Raw genomic sequence first — 17,091 nt, forward strand, 5'->3', positions numbered from 1 at the left:
TACCACTCCCCACCCCCCCCNAGGTTGCAAGGGTTTTAGGAATGATGGCACGAAATCATTCAGGATTAACAGATGGTATTCCATTACAGGAGTGTGTCATTGCACGTGGCTTATCTTTTTACTTTGACTACAGCATAGGAACTGCATGGATGGCCTCTAAGGGAACATGGTGTGGTGCTCACATAGTTGGAGATTTTAAGGAAATTGAGTTCCCCTGTTTTTTGCCTCAATTTTTTGCCCCCTCAGTCATTTAGGGGTTTTGATAAGGTAGGGTCCTGGCTACGTGATAGAGTGTGACATGATCCTGAAATAGTAGTTTTTCTGAAGGGGATATAATTATGCCTTGGGGAGATCCTTGTCTTCTAGGTGCTTATCTAGCAGATAAGGCTCCCTCTGGTTTACTGGTAGCCTTTCATTGTTTTTTATCTTGCTCACCCATTCAGACTGTCTAGCTACTTAACATTTGTGCCTTAAGGACTTGAATCCCTAAATTCTTTTAGGGTATTTGGGCATGGTCTGGCTGCATTCTGCTGATAGAGGGCTACATTGAGGGGAGTGGCTCAAAGTCCTTGTCCTCTGCCTGGCCATGCATGGAGAGTTAATGGTATGTAGCATCAGGGCAATCCAGAGGTTCATGTTGGTGATTGGTGGGTGACTGGACAAGGCATGTGTAGGGAAGAGATGATATTTAGATGTCAATTAAAGTTCCCACTGACTTGAGCCTTGAATGAAACCCCACAATATTTTCTATGGTTCCAGAGATAAAAATGAGGGTAAGAGACAGAAAAGAGATCTCTTTACCCTAATGGTGTCAAGGCTTAAAATCTCATGATTGCTGGCCTTCAGATTCTTCAGAGGTATTGTCATCCACAAATGATAGTTGGCAAGCTTTGTTCTCCACAAGGACTGAGGGGAAAAGCTTCAGTTTTTACCCTTAAGGGGTATTGCATCTTGAGTTCTAGTCAAGATCCTTTAGTTCTCACAAAAGTGTGCTGTAGCCAAAGAACCATGAATTAGCTCAAGATTTTAACCTCTGGTGAACAGAATCTGAAGTAGAAAAAAGAGATTTAGAAAAGGCTGAACAAAAAAAGGAACAAGAAAAGAACTGGGGTAACTTATGATAAAGAGGTAGTTAACACCAAATGTTACAGGGCAGAGGCCTTCTGCAAAGCTGAGGCAGCCAGAGGGCCCCTCTTCAATACCAGATTCATGCCAGAAAGATTTCAGACATGTAACTCAGAGTAACAGGCTTGATGACTTTAGTTTATTAGAGGAATAGGGAAAGGAGGAGTGGGTTCTTTCAGAGAGGAGGCAGACCCTGACATACTAAAATAGTCCAAGAAGGTCTCTGGTTTCCCTTGTAGTCAGTCTTTATACCCCACTTCTTCTTTTTTTTTTTTTTAAATATTTTTAATATCTTTATTTGATTATTTTTTATGTGGTGCTCAGGGATCGAACCCAGGGCCTCACACGTGCTAGGCAAGCAATTTACCGCTGAGCTACAGCCCTATACCTCACTTCTAATCCCTAGAATGATCTATCTTTCTCTCTCTCTCTAAATTAGTTGTAGTTGGACACAATGCCTTTGTTTGAGGATCAAACCCAGGGCCTTGCACATGCCAGGCGAACACTTGACCGCTTAGCCACAACCCCAGCCTGGTTGATCTCTCTTAATTTTGTCTCAGGGACTTACAGAGTATCATTTAAATACAGTCACAACTATGTAGCTTTGAGTCTGATGCATGTCGATACTTTTTTTTTTTTCTATTTAACAATGAGGTTCATATGTATCTCACACTTTAACGTTCTTCCCTTGGAATTCTCTTCAGGTTAGGTATTTATAAGTAGAGTGGGGAAATGGCTTAGACTGAGATGGAAAAAGGTTTTTCTGTTCTTAATGATGAGTGAAAAAAATTTTTGTTGGTAGGTTGAAGGACTATCCCCAGTATTGTCAGCACTTGGCTTCTATCAGTCACTTTATGCAGTTTCCACATCATTTACAAGAGGTAAGTGCCCTCTACATCTAATACCTTGGAGAGTGCATCTATTTTGATTTGTTTTGAGATTTTCAGGCATTGGCATTAAGATTCCTTAATGATTGACGTGATTTGGGTATACATTTCTTTTTGCTTCCTTTGCATCTTGACCTATTTTGTCACATCATTCTAGATGTGAAGCAACTATAAAAACTTGAATATTCTAGTATGTAATGTATAATATAACTATATTATAATATTAGTCGACCTGACAATATATTTAAGCTCTAGGTTGTGATTTCCAAACTCTGTATGCACCCCAGGTCAATTTTACGGGAACACAGAATTGAAAATGTTGAACTTAATGAGTTAATAATGGAATGTGAAATTTCATTATTGGATTAACTTTTCTGTGTAATGATTTTGATGATTTGACTAAAGGTTTTTCTACCTCTTTAAGCCCGATGAGGCTGGTTACCTAGTAATTCTTTGTGTTAGTATTTATGGAAACCTGCCTGATTCTAAAAAGGATTTGGAGTGTGATTGTCTGGTATAAATTAAGAGGCAGCCCTTGACAATGGAGAATAGTACATTTTAATATGTTTTGTATGATCTTGAAATTTGAGAACCATTGTTTTAGTGGTTCATTTGGGATTTATAAACTTCCTACCATTATCTTGTATTATTCAATCAGTTTATAGGACAGGAAAGCTGATGAGTCTTTTTCGAATTATATTTTCAGTTTTTTATTTTATAAAATAGATCAATTTTAAGATGTTGTAAGGAATAAGAATGATAAAAAGATTTGAATTTTTTCGTTCATCACGGTGCTGGGGATTGAATCTAGGCATTCGCTACTACTGAGCTACATCCCTAGCCCTACAGAGCCCGTTTTAAAAAAATATTTTTATTATGATAATTTTGATTAAAATTATTTTATATATGGATTTAGTTTTGGTTGATAAGGTCAGTTGAAGTAGTTTGGGAACCCTCTGTCAGCCCTCTTAATTTGTGTTGGGTAGGAGGGAGGGAGATTTAATGATCTGTGAAATGAAAAGGAAAAAAGAACAACCCTACAGTATCCATTACTGTGTTGCTTACTGTTTATTTGGATTGGCAATGTGTAGTATTTTTTAAAATTTTGTAGTAATACCTTTACTGAAACAACTAACAGCAGTGTTTTAGACTTACTTTTCTCATGAGGATCTAATAAAGGAGACCCAACACCCCCTGCCCTTTGGTTGTGCTGGGGTTACTAAAACCCATGGCTATGTGATTGCTAGACGAGCCTTGTACCACACTGAGCCTAGTGTCCAATATAAAAGAGGTGAATTTACTATACAAATTTTGAAGAATTTTATAGTTTTTTTGTAAATATTTATATTATAGGTATAGATGGATACAACACAATGCCTTTATTTTTTTGTGGTGCTGAGGATCGAACCTGGGTCCCGCCCGTGCTAGGCAAGCGCTCTACTGCTGAGCCACAATCCCAGCCCAGAATTTTATAGTTTATTAAAGGGGTTAAAGAAATTTATATGCAGGTATTTTATGCTGCTGTTTTTAGTTGTTTTGTTAGAATAGTTCTTAAAAAAAACTTTCAACATATTAATATTTTATCTTCAAAGGAGTCCATGGTATCCACTTATATTTATGTGCCAGGATGGGGCAAGGGTTATGGGAGATAGATGAACCAAAGGAGTACTCTGAAGTTATTTTTTACCTTCTCTCAAATCAGGGGCATATATAATTCAAAAATTTCGATTTCTATTAAGAACTCTTTTTTAATGTGTTTCTCTTTCCCTACGCTTATAGTATATCGAATATGGACAGCAGTCTAGAGACCCTCCTGTGAAAATGCAGGGCTCCATCACCACCCCTGGAAGTATTGCTTTGGCCCAGGCCCAGGCCCAGGCCCAGGTTCCAGCAAAAGCTCCTCTTGCTGGTCAGGTTAACACTATGGTAACCACTTCAACAACTACAACTGTTGCTAAAACGGTTACAGTCACCAGGCCAACTGGAGTCAGTTTTAAGAAAGATGTGCCAGTAAGTAGGTCTTTTTTTCTACCAGATTTAAAAAAATATATTCTGATGTACCTCATAGTGAGCAGTATCTCAATTTTATTATGATACATGACTTATAAAGAACCTTTTGTATCTCCCCTCCCTGTATTTCCCAGAGATAGGCACTATTAATAGTATTATATGCTTGCCCACACTTCAGATGCAATCATATCAGGTAGAGACTTCCTATAAATGAAATAGATATTTCAGTCTTCTATGGGCTTTTTTCCAAGGAAGCATTTCAACTTCTTTATGTACTTTATTATTTCCTTAGCCTTCTATCAATACTACAAATATTGATACGTTGCTTGTGGCCACAGACCAAACTGAGAGAATTGTGGAGCCCCCAGAAAATATCCAAGAGAAAATTGCTTTTATCTTCAACAATCTCTCACAGTCAAATATGACACAAAAGGTGAGCGTGATGTCATTTTATAAAGGCCTTCTCCTTTTTTTTCTTCTGAGTTGAGGGATTTATTTTTAACCCACACCCCCCCGTTTCTTTCTTTCCTTTTTTTAAAATGACATTACTGAGGATTGACTCCAAGGTGTTATGCCACTGAACTAGATCCTCATTCATTTTTATTTTTCATTTTGAGTCAGGGTCTTGGTAAGTTGTTGCCGATGGCCTTAAACTTGCTATCTTGATTTCATGTTCCTGAGTGAGATTATGGGTATATGTCATTTTGCCTGGCTTTTGACCCTAATTTTTAATGTTCACTTTAAAAATAAAGGTAACAAAATCAAAGTGACGGGTGTGTGGATCTCCAACTTGTGTTTGTGCTTTTTGTAGACACCATATAATACCAGTTTCAAATGTTCTGTTTTGCCCTGTATTGTAGACTTTTTCAAATAAACTTTGTGTTTTCATGATGATGGAAGATTTTATTTGTACCTCTAGTCATAACTCAGCTCCTCCCAAAGACAGTTTATTTATTAGATTCCTAAGAACTCAGACCTTGCAAAAAGCATAAAGAACCATGCTTGGCTTCCTAAGATTATATAAGTTAGTACTTATGAATGGTAATGTTAGCCTCTAAGATTAGCTTTAAGAAAATGTGTTTAAAGATGTATATACCTATTTTAAAATCCCAGGATAATTGATTGGGGGGAAGAATTCAGGCTTTTAGTATCTATTTGGAAGAGAAGCTTCAAACTTGTAGGTGATTCCTGGATATAGAAATACGGGAAAACGCAATGGCAGGTTGTAGATTAGTAAATTAAGATTAGATTAGTAATTTAAGGTTGGGCATGGTGGGTGGGTGGTGGCAGTAGGAACTACAAGTTTTATCATTTATTTATTTATTTTTTATTTTTTTGGGTAGTACTGGAGGTCAAACCCAGGGTCTCACACATGTCAGACAAGTGTTCTACCACTGAGCCACATCCTCAGGCCTGTTTTATAGTTTTTTTTTTTTTTAATTATTTATTTTGTTTAGTTGTAGTTCAGCACAACACCATTTATTTTTTATTTGTTTGTTTGTTTATCTATCTATTTATTTATTTTTATGTGGCGTTGAGGATTGAATCCAGGGTCTCATATGTGCGAGGCAAGACCTCTACCGCGGAGCCACAACCGAAGCCCCCTGTTTTATAGTTTTAATGCTGAAGGTGATTGTGGATGTTGCAGTCCTAACCATCTACAAACTACATCTACAGTTTTAGAAGTGGTTGAGTACACTACCATAGAATTAAACATACCGTACTGCATTTATCTGTCATGGGGAGAGATGAAGTGTGATGCTTCAGTGTCATGTTAAGTTTTCAAAGAGCCGTTTACTATAGTATGATTCACAGAAACCAGACTTTATTTTATCACAGTGTGATTCTGAGCTTCCTGTGTCCTATTAATTGGCTAGGTTGAAGAATTAAAAGAAACTGTGAAGGAAGAATTTATGCCTTGGGTTTCACAATATCTAGTTATGAAGAGAGTCAGTATTGAACCAAACTTCCACAGCCTTTATTCAAACTTCCTGGATACATTGAAGAATCCTGAATTTAACAAGATGGTTCTGAATGAGACCTATAGAAACATCAAAGTAAGAGTTGGTTCTTATATTCTATTTAATTATGCAATAAAGTATAATTAGAATTTGGGTTGTATTTTGCTGCTTTTTCTATATATTGTCTAGTTTAGGTATATATGGACATTGTTTCAAATGTGGAAATAAGTTTCACAGAAGAATTTCAGTTGTGGGTGATACTAGGTGTGCTGTTTACTTTGAATGTTATCTCTTCATTTGTTTTCATCATCTCATGCATGTATTTTAGAACTTCATCATCTATTACAGTAACACTTAGTGTTGCTTAACATGTCGTACATGCATCACCGTCTTTTTTTTAACCTGATTTGTGGCCTCCACCCCCACCCCGTTCCTGGAATTTATTTATAATACGCTCTTAGTGCTAGCACCCCTCCTACTCTTTATTTAAAAGGTCTTTTAGAAAACCATTGTATGAATATATTCTACTAGTGGATATTGAGGTTATTTATCACTATAACTGAAACAAACAATACTGTAATGGTTGTTTTCATTTGTATTTTACATTCGTCAAGTGCCAGATATCTCTAGACTCCTTACATATTTGTGGCGTAGTTTTGTCTTAGAGTCCTATATTATAATCTTAAGACCAAACTCTTATTCAGTAAAGTTTAAGTGTTTTAATTGGTAAGCTATTGCTTATTCTTATTCCTTAGGAGATAAAATTTGTTTTCATAAGACACTAAACCAGCATACATCTGTGATCATTCTTTTTTGAATAGCGTGGGATTGGCTTAGCATCCAGCACTATATTTAAACCTGTGGATGGGAATTTTCCCCATTCTTGGTTACGCTGTAGTGCGAAATAATTCCTGTCTCTTCAGTTGCACAGCTGACTTGTGTAATTCTGCTGTTGCTTTATGGAGTTAAGGAACATGACAATATTCAGGTTTTATTATCTGATAGTTACTTCATACTTTGAGGCAAAATTTAAGGTCTTGACTTTTAGACAAAAATTCAAATATAGCTATTCATTTAGTCAAATGTAGTAGATGCTTGTTTATATGTGTGTGTGTGTGTGTGTGTGTGCGCGCGCGTGCATTCCCAAAACATATTGTGTAATGATTTGGTCTTCCTAGAAAAGCTAGCACTGAAGAATCCATTAAATGAATTTTAAAGTAATTCAAAAGAAGTGAATAAGCAATTTTACACTGTATTTCAGAGAGTTATTTTAGTTGACTCCAGAGATACATAATGACCTGGATATGCAGAAGACTGTAATAGATAGCTATTTTGGTTTTATTCCTCCTGTGTCTGCTGCCTCAAATAAAGGACTGATAAGCAAAACTATAATCTTAAATTTAAATCTTCATTTATGTTGAATTTAGGTCTTCAAAATAGATTTTTTTATTGAGTCTACTTTAAACATAGTTAAGGTTTTCCAGTACTTTTCTGTGGGACAGTACCCAACATTTTAAACTTGTATCCCTTTTGAGTCTTTTTTTTTTTGTACCGGGGATTGAACTCGGGGCACTCAACCATGGAGCCACATCCCCAGTCCTGTTTTGTATTTTATTTAGAGACAGGGTCTTACTGAGTTGTTAGTGCCTCACAATTGCAGAGACTGGTTTTGAATTCACAATTCTCCTACTTTAGCCTCATGAGCTGTTGGGATTACAGGCGTGTGCCACTGCACCCTGCTCCCTTTTGAATCTTGCACACTATATTTGTTTTATAGGTTGAGTATTCGCCATCTGAAATACACAGTACCATATTTTTTTTTCTCCATATTTTCCCAATATTTACATATATAATGAAATACCTTGGGGTATGAAGCCCTCATATAAACACCAGATTTTTTTCATGTATACACAAACATAGAGCATGAAGATAATTTTTATATTTTTATCATGTCTGTGTTTTTTTAATTGCAACTCATTACATGAGGTCAGATGTTAAGATTTCTGTTTTTGGCTATGTCAGCCCTTTTCAAAAAGTTTCAGATTTGGAGCATTTTGTAGTTTATAGGTTTTCAGATTAGGGCTGCTCAATCTGTAACTATTTTTTAAAAATAAAAGTACTTTTGTTCTTGTTTTGCATTACTAGTGATCACACCTAGTACCTTCATACGCTAGGCAAGAGATCTACTACTGAGCTATACTTCCAGCCCCTAAAGAGGTCTTTTAAAGATAAAAACATCACTGCTAATGAATACAGCAAAATATTGTTAATAAAATGTGTGGAGTAGATTTACTTTGAGGTATGTTTTAAAGAATTGATGGTTTATTTTTAGAATAGGATAATAGAATTCTCAAACATTTAGTTTATAATTTTATTTCATAAATCCATTCTTACTTCTTAATTCTATACTGTTTCAGGTGCTCCTGACCTCTGATAAAGCTGCAGCCAATTTCTCAGATCGTTCTTTGCTGAAGAACTTGGGACATTGGCTGGGAATGATCACATTAGCTAAAAATAAACCCATCTTACATACTGTGAGTTTCAGCTAACGGTTCATGCAAAGTTTGGTAATGTTTGGGCAGTGTGCTTTGTCTAAAGATCTTGATTTATGGGGGCTGTTTTAGTGATTACAAGATTTTGTACAGTTTTGCCCCATGTTTTGAATTGCTCATTCTGTGCCCACAGGTCCTACATCTTTTAGTATAAAGAAAAGTCAGCATGGTGTGGGTGTCACTTCTTTTTATAATACAAAACTGAAATTTTGGGGCTGAGATCATGGCTCAGAGGTAGAGCGCTTGCCTAGCATGTGTGAGGCCCTGGATTCGATCCTCAGCACCACATTAAAAAATAAATAAATTAATTAATTAAATAAAGGTATTGTGTTCAACTTCAACTAAAAAAATAAATAATAACTTAAAAAACTGAAATATTATGTTGATTGGTATTTTGGGTATGAATTTAGTGTTTTTTTTTTTTTTTTTTTTTTTTTTAAGTGGTGCTGGGGATTGAACCCAGGGCCTTAAGCATGGGAGGCAAGCACTCTACCAACTGAGCTATAGCCCTACCCCTTGATACTTTTTGAGGACTTCCGGATTACATTGCCAACTTTTGAACATTTTTTTAATTCCTTCAATTCTAGGACTTGGATGTGAAATCTTTGCTGCTAGAGGCTTATGTTAAAGGACAACAGGAGTTGCTCTATGTAGTACCCTTTGTTGCCAAAGTCCTAGAGTCCAGCATTCGTAGTGTGGTGAGTAGATGTTAATATTTTATTCATGGCTAATTTGTTAAGAGTTGGATTGTTTCAGCACAATGTTCAAGAGATTGTGTTTTTAGTTCTTATGAATGTAAAACTAGTTTTGTTAGTTTTCCGTAGTGGATCTTAGCCAACTTTAGAAGGTGAAATTAAAATACTGACTCGGTATGGTTTTGGGTTTTTGGTGTTGGTCTAAAATATGCTATTGGTAGAAGGTTTTGTTTAGATCACATAGGTTAAAAGTGTTTATCTTTTAAATATTCAAATTTAAAGTTGGTTTTGGAGCCAGTATGACATAGCTTTTCATTAGGTTTTTAGGCCACCAAACCCCTGGACAATGGCTATTATGAATGTATTAGCTGAACTACATCAGGAACATGACTTGAAGGTAAATTTGTTTTTTTATTCTTTGCAACCTTCTCTGCCTTCATATTATTAAAATGTACAGTAAAGACTTGTGGGGAGATAGCACTATCAACAGTTGGGTTGAAAGTAGGGTGTATTTTGAATAAACTTAAATTTTCTTTTCAAAATTCAAATCACATATTGGAATTCTGCAGTTAAACTTGAAGTTTGAGATTGAGGTGCTCTGCAAGAACCTTGCATTAGACATCAATGAGCTAAAACCTGGAAGCCTCCTAAAGGATAAAGATCGCTTAAAGAACTTAGATGAACAACTCTCTGCTCCAAAGAAAGATGTCAAGCAACCAGAAGAACTCCCTCCCATCACAACCACAAGTAAGTTTGGCAGCGTATTCTTCTATTAATCCGAATGCTTTTGGTATGCCTCAATGAATACAGCAAACTGTAATCGTTCCACATAGTGTGCTGCTGAAATTTTGTACACTTTTTGGTGGATCCCCTAAGCTATGAAGTACAAGAATGTCTAGGCTTTATTAGATTCCATCCTAGCAATTCATTAGATAGTTTTAATTAAATGTGATTTAATCAGTTGTTCCTTGTGTCCTAATTAGGCCAGTTTATCTTTCACATTGTTGAAGTATTAGGAGTAATTCTATGGCCTGTGTTATTACTCAGAGGAAGACCAAACCGCATCAACTTCAGGGAGACATTTTGTTTTACCTGCATCAGTATGATTGGAGGTATTGGACTGGGGTATAGGGAATGTTCATTTGTGAGGTATGATTAGAATAAACTAGCTTTTCTTTCTCTCTTAGGAACTAAGACTCTCCAGGTAAACCTGGGATTAGGCTAGATTGAAAGAAAATTTGTCATATAGGCTAAATCAACAAGGAACGCTTGGGCCTGCTAATGTAGCTTCTCTCTTCAATTGATTTCTGTGCTTTGAGGCACTCTGTGTTTTGGTCACATCTTTCATAGTAGAATTTTGTTTTCATAATGGGAAAGTTATTTACCATCACCATTACCCCTGCCAAGAGACTAAAACCCAATTAGTTAGATAATTACCATTTAATAATACTTAATTTTATTATAAATTCAACAGATGTGACCTTTTAATCTCTTATTTTGTCACTTTACATTTAGCCACTTCTACAACACCTGCTACCAGCACTACCTGTACAGCCACAGTTCCACCACAGCCGCAGTACAGCTACCATGACATCAATGTCTATTCCCTCGCAGGCCTGGCACCACATATTACTCTTAACCCAACAGTAAGTACACACTGCTCCATTTCCCCAACTCCTAGTTTCTGACAAAGTGTTTGGTCACTTTCCTTTCCCCTTCCCTCTGAATTACTGTGTTGTAGGGTTTTTTCAGAAAGAACAAAGATCTGTAACTGCTATGTAGTATAGTTGATTTTTTTTTTTTTGTCTCAAAAAAATAGTCTGAGTGATAAATAACATTCATATTGGTCCCTCTTATCCCAACCCATGATGATTAAATTAAGTCAGCAATAAAATTGTGATCTTGGATATTTCTTAGGTCAACAAACTTAATGAATACTATGGGGGTTTTTTGCTTTCATTTTTATTATTATGTCACTTTAGCTTTATGCGAAGCCATTAGCCATTTGTTTTTTTTTTTTGTTGTTGTTGTTTGTTTTGTTTTTCATATAACTGAAACTGAGCTGACCTTTATATATATGGTCTTAAATGGGACTTAGTAGTTTCAGTTAAGTTGTTTTGGGTGGTTGCAGGAGGCCGCTTGATCTAAATTCAGTTCTTTCCCTATGCTTATTCTGTATACTTAGGGTGGTAGTTTATTGTTTTCCTCAGTCTTGTTTTCTACTTGATACGGGTTAACTGTTTTGTTCACTGACCTTCCTTTTTCAGAAACCAAAAATGTTTACAAATACAGAAGTAATATTAATACATTGAACTTTTTTTATTAAAGGGACTTTGAAAGGACTTTAAAGAGATCATATTAAACTTTTCTCCTCTCCCCCTCTGTGTAGACAAGACAGATAGGATACAGAATGGGTACCCAGATCTAAAAATTGATTTCTCTTTGGAACATGCCTAGTAATTTGAATATTATGTGTTCATTGTAAGAGTTCAGTAAGTTAAGGGCATCCAAGTAAGTATTAGGGCATGGTTTGTACTGGAAACAAAATCAACAACAGTCTTTCAAATGAAGCAAGAGACCTCAGCAATCACTATAAAATGCATACTGTTCTGAAGAATTATTTGTGGCAATAATAGTTTTTGTAGGAAGCTCTTTCTCTGAAAATTTAGTTTTCCAAAGTTAATAGAGATGTTTCTTTCCAGAAAACAAATTCCTTAGGTATTATTTTAGCTTAGCAAGTAATGTGTCCATAAGTAGGTAATGGATCTTGTAAATAGTTTGCCTATTAAACTTGAATTTAAAAAGTTGACATATCTTTAATCATGGATCACAAAGTATACTGAATCCTTAACCCTGTGTAACCCAGTTTCTGTTTCTCACCGTTTTCTTTATTAATTTTATGTAAAAGTCTAGTTTCTGTTAATCTTGAAGTAATTCTAAATTGTAGGTTGATTGCATATAGCTTGCTGTCTTATTTAAACAAACTGTTGAATTAATTTGTTTGTCCCTCCCTCAGATTCCATTATTTCAGGCCCATCCACAGTTGAAGCAGTGTGTGCGTCAAGCAATTGAACGAGCTGTCCAAGAGTTGGTCCATCCAGTGGTGGATCGATCAATTAAGATTGCCATGACTACTTGTGAGCAAATAGTCAGAAAGGATTTTGCCCTGGATTCTGAGGAATCTCGAATGCGAATAGCAGCTCACCACATGATGCGAAATTTGACAGCTGGAATGGCCATGATTACTTGCAGGGAACCTTTGCTGATGAGCATATCTACAAACCTAAAAAACAGTTTTGCTTCAGCCCTTCGTGTAAGTTGGTTACTTACTTAATGTTGTAAGTTGGTTACTTACTTAGTGTAACAAAATTTATTACTGTTCATCTGCCAGAGTTTTTCGTGCCTTTGACAGTGGATGTTAACACTTGATCTTAAAATCACCATGTTTCTTTGATGTCTTCCTGTATGTTTGATTTTAAGTTTTATAAGGTGAAGAACTGTGCCATTTTTTTTTGGCTTATTGTTGTATCAGTGACATTTGGCAGATAATAAATAACCAAATATTTGTAAGATTTTTTGTGGGGGAGGGTACTAGGGGCACCCAACCACAGAGCCACATCCCTAGCCCTATTTTGTATTTTATTTAGAGGCAGGGTCTCAACCGAGTTGCTTTAGCACCTCACTTTTTGATGAGACTGGCTTTGAACTCATGATCCTTCTGCCTCTTTTAACGGAATAAGCTAACCATCTTGCTTCTGAGTTTCAGATGTCATGGTTAACAATTCATTTGTTCACTGCTTTATTATCTTTACTGCATTCATAAGAATCTGAAAATGTATAGGATATTTTCATCTTAATAGATGAGGAAGCTAATTTAAAGCTATATCGAGTAGAGGCAAAACTTAAAGTGAATTTGTTGCCTGCATTTCCTACTGTCTACAAGAATTGTTTTCTTTCTTTTCTTTTCCTTTATGTTTCAAATAGACTGCATCCCCACAACAAAGAGAAATGATGGATCAGGCAGCTGCTCAGTTAGCTCAGGACAATTGTGAATTAGCTTGCTGTTTTATTCAGAAGACTGCGGTTGAAAAAGCAGGCCCTGAGATGGACAAGAGATTAGCAACTGTAAGTATTTAGCATTTGCTTTTCAAGTTGTTTTATTTTTAATTTAAGAAAATGCCTCATAACAAGAACCTCAGTGACTTTTTTTGTTTGCAGGAATTTGAATTGAGAAAACATGCTAGGCAAGAAGGGCGCAGATACTGTGATCCTGTGGTATTAACCTATCAGGCTGAACGGATGCCCGAGCAAATCAGGCTGAAAGTGAGAACTGAGGCTCTGTCTCTTCCCTGCTTCATCTATGTTTTCTTTCTTTCTTTTTGTTTTTGTTTGAACTCCTCACTGGGACTAGGATAGAAGGGCTAAATGTTGTTTCTGAGAAAGCATCTCAACTCAGTAGCACTTGTCTTTAAAGCCATCTCTGGAGGAGGTATGGAAATAGTTTAGATTCTGCCACCCTCCAAAATTGTTAAAGTGTACCGTAAAGAGTTCGTGTGCCTGTTAAGTTTTGTTTCTCAACTTGTGATTACTCTGCTCACATTTTCTGGTACTTAATTTTTTTTTAATAGATTTTTATTGGTACTAGCAAGTTGGTCCGGAGTCTGATACTATTTGCCGACTCCAGGGAAGTTATTTTTCAGTGGAGGCCTTTATCAGTGGAATACTTCTTGATAAATTTATGAATGAGGGTAACTAATAGGAAAATGAGAAAAGCCTCTTCTGAGCTGTTTATGGGCATACATATTCAATTATACTATTACATGTTGTAATGACTCTTCCCAGAACCTCTGTGGTTAACTCTCTTGCAGACTTTTCAATTTCAAGAAAAGTTTCTTTTATTTGTGTAGGGGCTCCTGTTAAAATTGATTTTCTTCTTTCAAGGTTGGTGGTGTAGACCCAAAGCAGTTGGCTGTTTATGAAGAGTTTGCACGCAATGTGCCAGGCTTTTTGCCTACGAATGACCTCAGTCAGCCCACAGGATTTTTAGCTCAACCAATGAAGGTAAATACTTGCCTTGGATTAAGGTGTTTTATACTGTAATTTTGAATTGTTTTTGCCAGTAATTGTGTCACTTTCTTTTTTGGAACTTGAGTTGTAGGTATTTGTATCAGATCAGTATGGAATATAGAATTTTTGTTAAATCTGATTTAACTTTAATGGGTAGCTTAATTAGAGGAATTTGCATGGTAGACTCATGACTTACGTGGACTTGGGAGGGGTTGGAATTTTTACAAAAACAGGTGAAAATATACTGAAAACATTTTCTACTTTAAGCACTTTAGAATAAGTTGCAGGCCTGAGAACTTGTTATCCTGAATCCTTTGATTTATGTGTGTGTGTGTGTGTTTGAGTTGTAGTCTCACTGTGTTACCCAGGCTTGCTTCAAGTCTCAGCCTCCTCCCAAGTAACTAGGATTAAAGGTGCATGCCACTGTGTGCCCAGCTGATTTTGTTTTTTTACAAAACCATTGTCTTGTGTGACCACTATACAAACATTTAAAATCAGGAAATTAACACAAATACTTAATACCTGTCTAATTCTTAAGCCGTATTTAAGATTTAGCAGGTTATCCTAGTAATGCGCAGTTAAAAGACCTGTTTTAGAATTGCATGATTCATTTAAAATATTTTCTGCAATTTACTCTTTTTTCTTGACTTTGATACCTTTGAAGATTATAAGCCAGTTAATTTTCTAGAATGGCCTAATTTGGGTTTGTCCAATGTATTCTCATGGCTAGATACTTTGCAGGGGTTAGTGGTTACCAGGGATTGATCCCAGTGGTGCTTAACCACTGAACCACATTCCTAGCCTGTTTTTTTGTTTTTGTTTTTTTTTTTTTAGTTGTTGATAGACCTTTATTTATTTATATGTGGTACTGAGAATTGAACCCAGTGCTTCACACATGCCAGGCAAGTGCGCTACTGCTGAGCCCCAGCCCCAGCCTCCTATCCTGTTTTATAATTTATTTTGAGACAGGGTATCCCTAAGTTACTTAGTGCTTTACTAAATTGCTAAGGCTGGCTTTGAACCTGTGATCCACTTGACTCAGCCTCCTGAGTTGCTGGGATTATAGGCGTGTGCCACCACGCCCAGCTGGTAATAAATGTGTGTGATTTTGAGGATCCAGCTTGGGGCCTTACTTGTGCAAGGAAAATGCTGTGCCATTGAGCTATATCTTCATCCATAGGCAGCATTTTTATAGGAATATCCTAGAAGCAATGCAGATACTTTTGTCTTATGCTTTAACAGTTGGTCTAAGTACTATATTTTTCATGATTAGAACTCTCTTTTTTTACCCTGTAGAGGACTTATTAGATGCCACAAGTGGTGCTGCCTGTAGTCTTCTTATTGGTGTTCCTTTCTCTGATCACTTCTTTTGTGTTGGTGTCTTTCAGGCTTCATGATCTTTAATACCTCTGCCCTGTGCCTGCCTTGCATTGCCTCACTTAATAGTGTTTAGACTGAATACCTCAGGAAGGGGAAATGGAAGAGGCCCTCTGTGTTTTAAGAGAATAAATATGCTAACAGAACTCTATTATGTACCTGTGTTAATGAAAAACCTTAAAATGTTTTGTTTATTTCCTTCTCTAAAACAGCAAGCTTGGGCAACAGATGATGTAGCTCAGATTTATGATAAGTGCATTACCGAACTGGAGCAGCACTTACATGCCATTCCACCAACTCTGGCCATGAACCCGCAAGCTCAGGCTCTTCGAAGTCTTTTGGAGGTTGTAGTATTATCTCGAAACTCCCGGGATGCCATAGCTGCTCTTGGATTACTCCAGAAGGTTGGTTCCTAAGCTGTTACTCCTAGAAGCAGCTAGGTTTGTAAACATATAGTGATTTGTCATTGTCTATAAGCTCATAAAGTTATACTTAAGATTTAAGAAAATAATAATAATATAAATGAAATTCTGTTACATAAATAAATAATTATTCTCAGTATAGAATGACTTCTATAATGTCATGGCATACACTGAGATTTCTTCCCACTCCAGTCAGAATTGCAACAATCAAGAATACAAGTAACAGTAAATGTTGGCAAGGATGTGGGGAAGAGTATATTCTCATACACTGCTAGTGGGACTCATACACTGCTAGTGGGACCGCAAATTGGTATAACCATTCTGGAATGCAGTATGGACATTCCTCTAAAAACTTGGAATGGAACCACCATTTGACCCAGTTATCCCACTCCTTCGTATAGATCCAGAGGAGTTCAGATCAGCATACTGTAGTGACTCAGCCATATCAATATTCATAGGCGCTCAATTCACTATATGGAACTAACCAAGGTGCCCTTCAACAGATGAATGGATAATGAAAATGTGGTATATATACACAATGGAATATTACTCAGATTATCATGCTAAGTAAAATAAGCCAATCCCCCAAAAACTAAAGGTCGAAAGTTCTCAGATATGTGGATGCTAACCCACAACAAGGGCTAGGGGATAGAGGTTCAGTGGATTAGACAAAGGGGAATGAAGGGAAGGGGGTGGGGGATAGAAATAAGAAAGTAAGTCGAGTGAATCTGACACAACTTTGCTCTGTGTGTGTGTGTGTGTGTGTGTGTGTGTATGTATGTGTATGTATATATACATATATATATATGTGTATGTGTGTGTGTATATATATGTGAATACACCACAATGAATGTTTACATGTATAAACACAGGACTGGTATCCTAATTAGAATAAGACATACATCATATTTGTTTTCTGTACTGTCATGTGTAAAAATAAACCAAAAAAATTATGTAGTCATGGCAGGTATTAATGGTAAAGAAGTTGTTTTGAT

At 36.4% G+C, this 17,091-nt stretch overlaps 1 protein-coding gene and 1 non-coding gene across 9 annotated transcripts in view; both read left to right on the top strand.

The window, feature by feature from the left end:
• The window catches only part of Cnot1 (CCR4-NOT transcription complex subunit 1), a 58,001-nt gene that overhangs the window by 25,239 nt on the left and 15,671 nt on the right, over positions 1 to 17,091 (top strand). For all 8 annotated transcript variants that reach the window (XM_048792086.1, XM_048792083.1, XM_048792081.1 and 5 more), the window contains exons 19-32: positions 1,928 to 2,006; positions 3,792 to 4,022; positions 4,315 to 4,455; positions 5,900 to 6,079; positions 8,401 to 8,517; positions 9,123 to 9,233; positions 9,550 to 9,627; positions 9,800 to 9,977; positions 10,746 to 10,876; positions 12,247 to 12,543; positions 13,215 to 13,355; positions 13,449 to 13,553; positions 14,172 to 14,291; positions 15,887 to 16,078. In XM_048792086.1, the coding sequence (XP_048648043.1) occupies positions 1,928 to 2,006; positions 3,792 to 4,022; positions 4,315 to 4,455; positions 5,900 to 6,079; positions 8,401 to 8,517; positions 9,123 to 9,233; positions 9,550 to 9,627; positions 9,800 to 9,977; positions 10,746 to 10,876; positions 12,247 to 12,543; positions 13,215 to 13,355; positions 13,449 to 13,553; positions 14,172 to 14,291; positions 15,887 to 16,078 (2,101 nt within the window). The remainder of the gene's footprint in view (positions 1 to 1,927; positions 2,007 to 3,791; positions 4,023 to 4,314; positions 4,456 to 5,899; positions 6,080 to 8,400; positions 8,518 to 9,122; positions 9,234 to 9,549; positions 9,628 to 9,799; positions 9,978 to 10,745; positions 10,877 to 12,246; positions 12,544 to 13,214; positions 13,356 to 13,448; positions 13,554 to 14,171; positions 14,292 to 15,886; positions 16,079 to 17,091) is intronic.
• Positions 6,826 to 6,961, top strand: LOC125613018. The gene has a single exon (XR_007343531.1). It is a non-coding gene; the product is annotated as a small nucleolar RNA SNORA46 (small nucleolar RNA).

This window comes from Marmota marmota, unplaced genomic scaffold, assembly GCF_001458135.2.
Source record: "Marmota marmota marmota unplaced genomic scaffold, marMar, whole genome shotgun sequence".
In the NCBI taxonomy this organism is placed as follows: domain Eukaryota; kingdom Metazoa; phylum Chordata; class Mammalia; order Rodentia; family Sciuridae; genus Marmota; species Marmota marmota.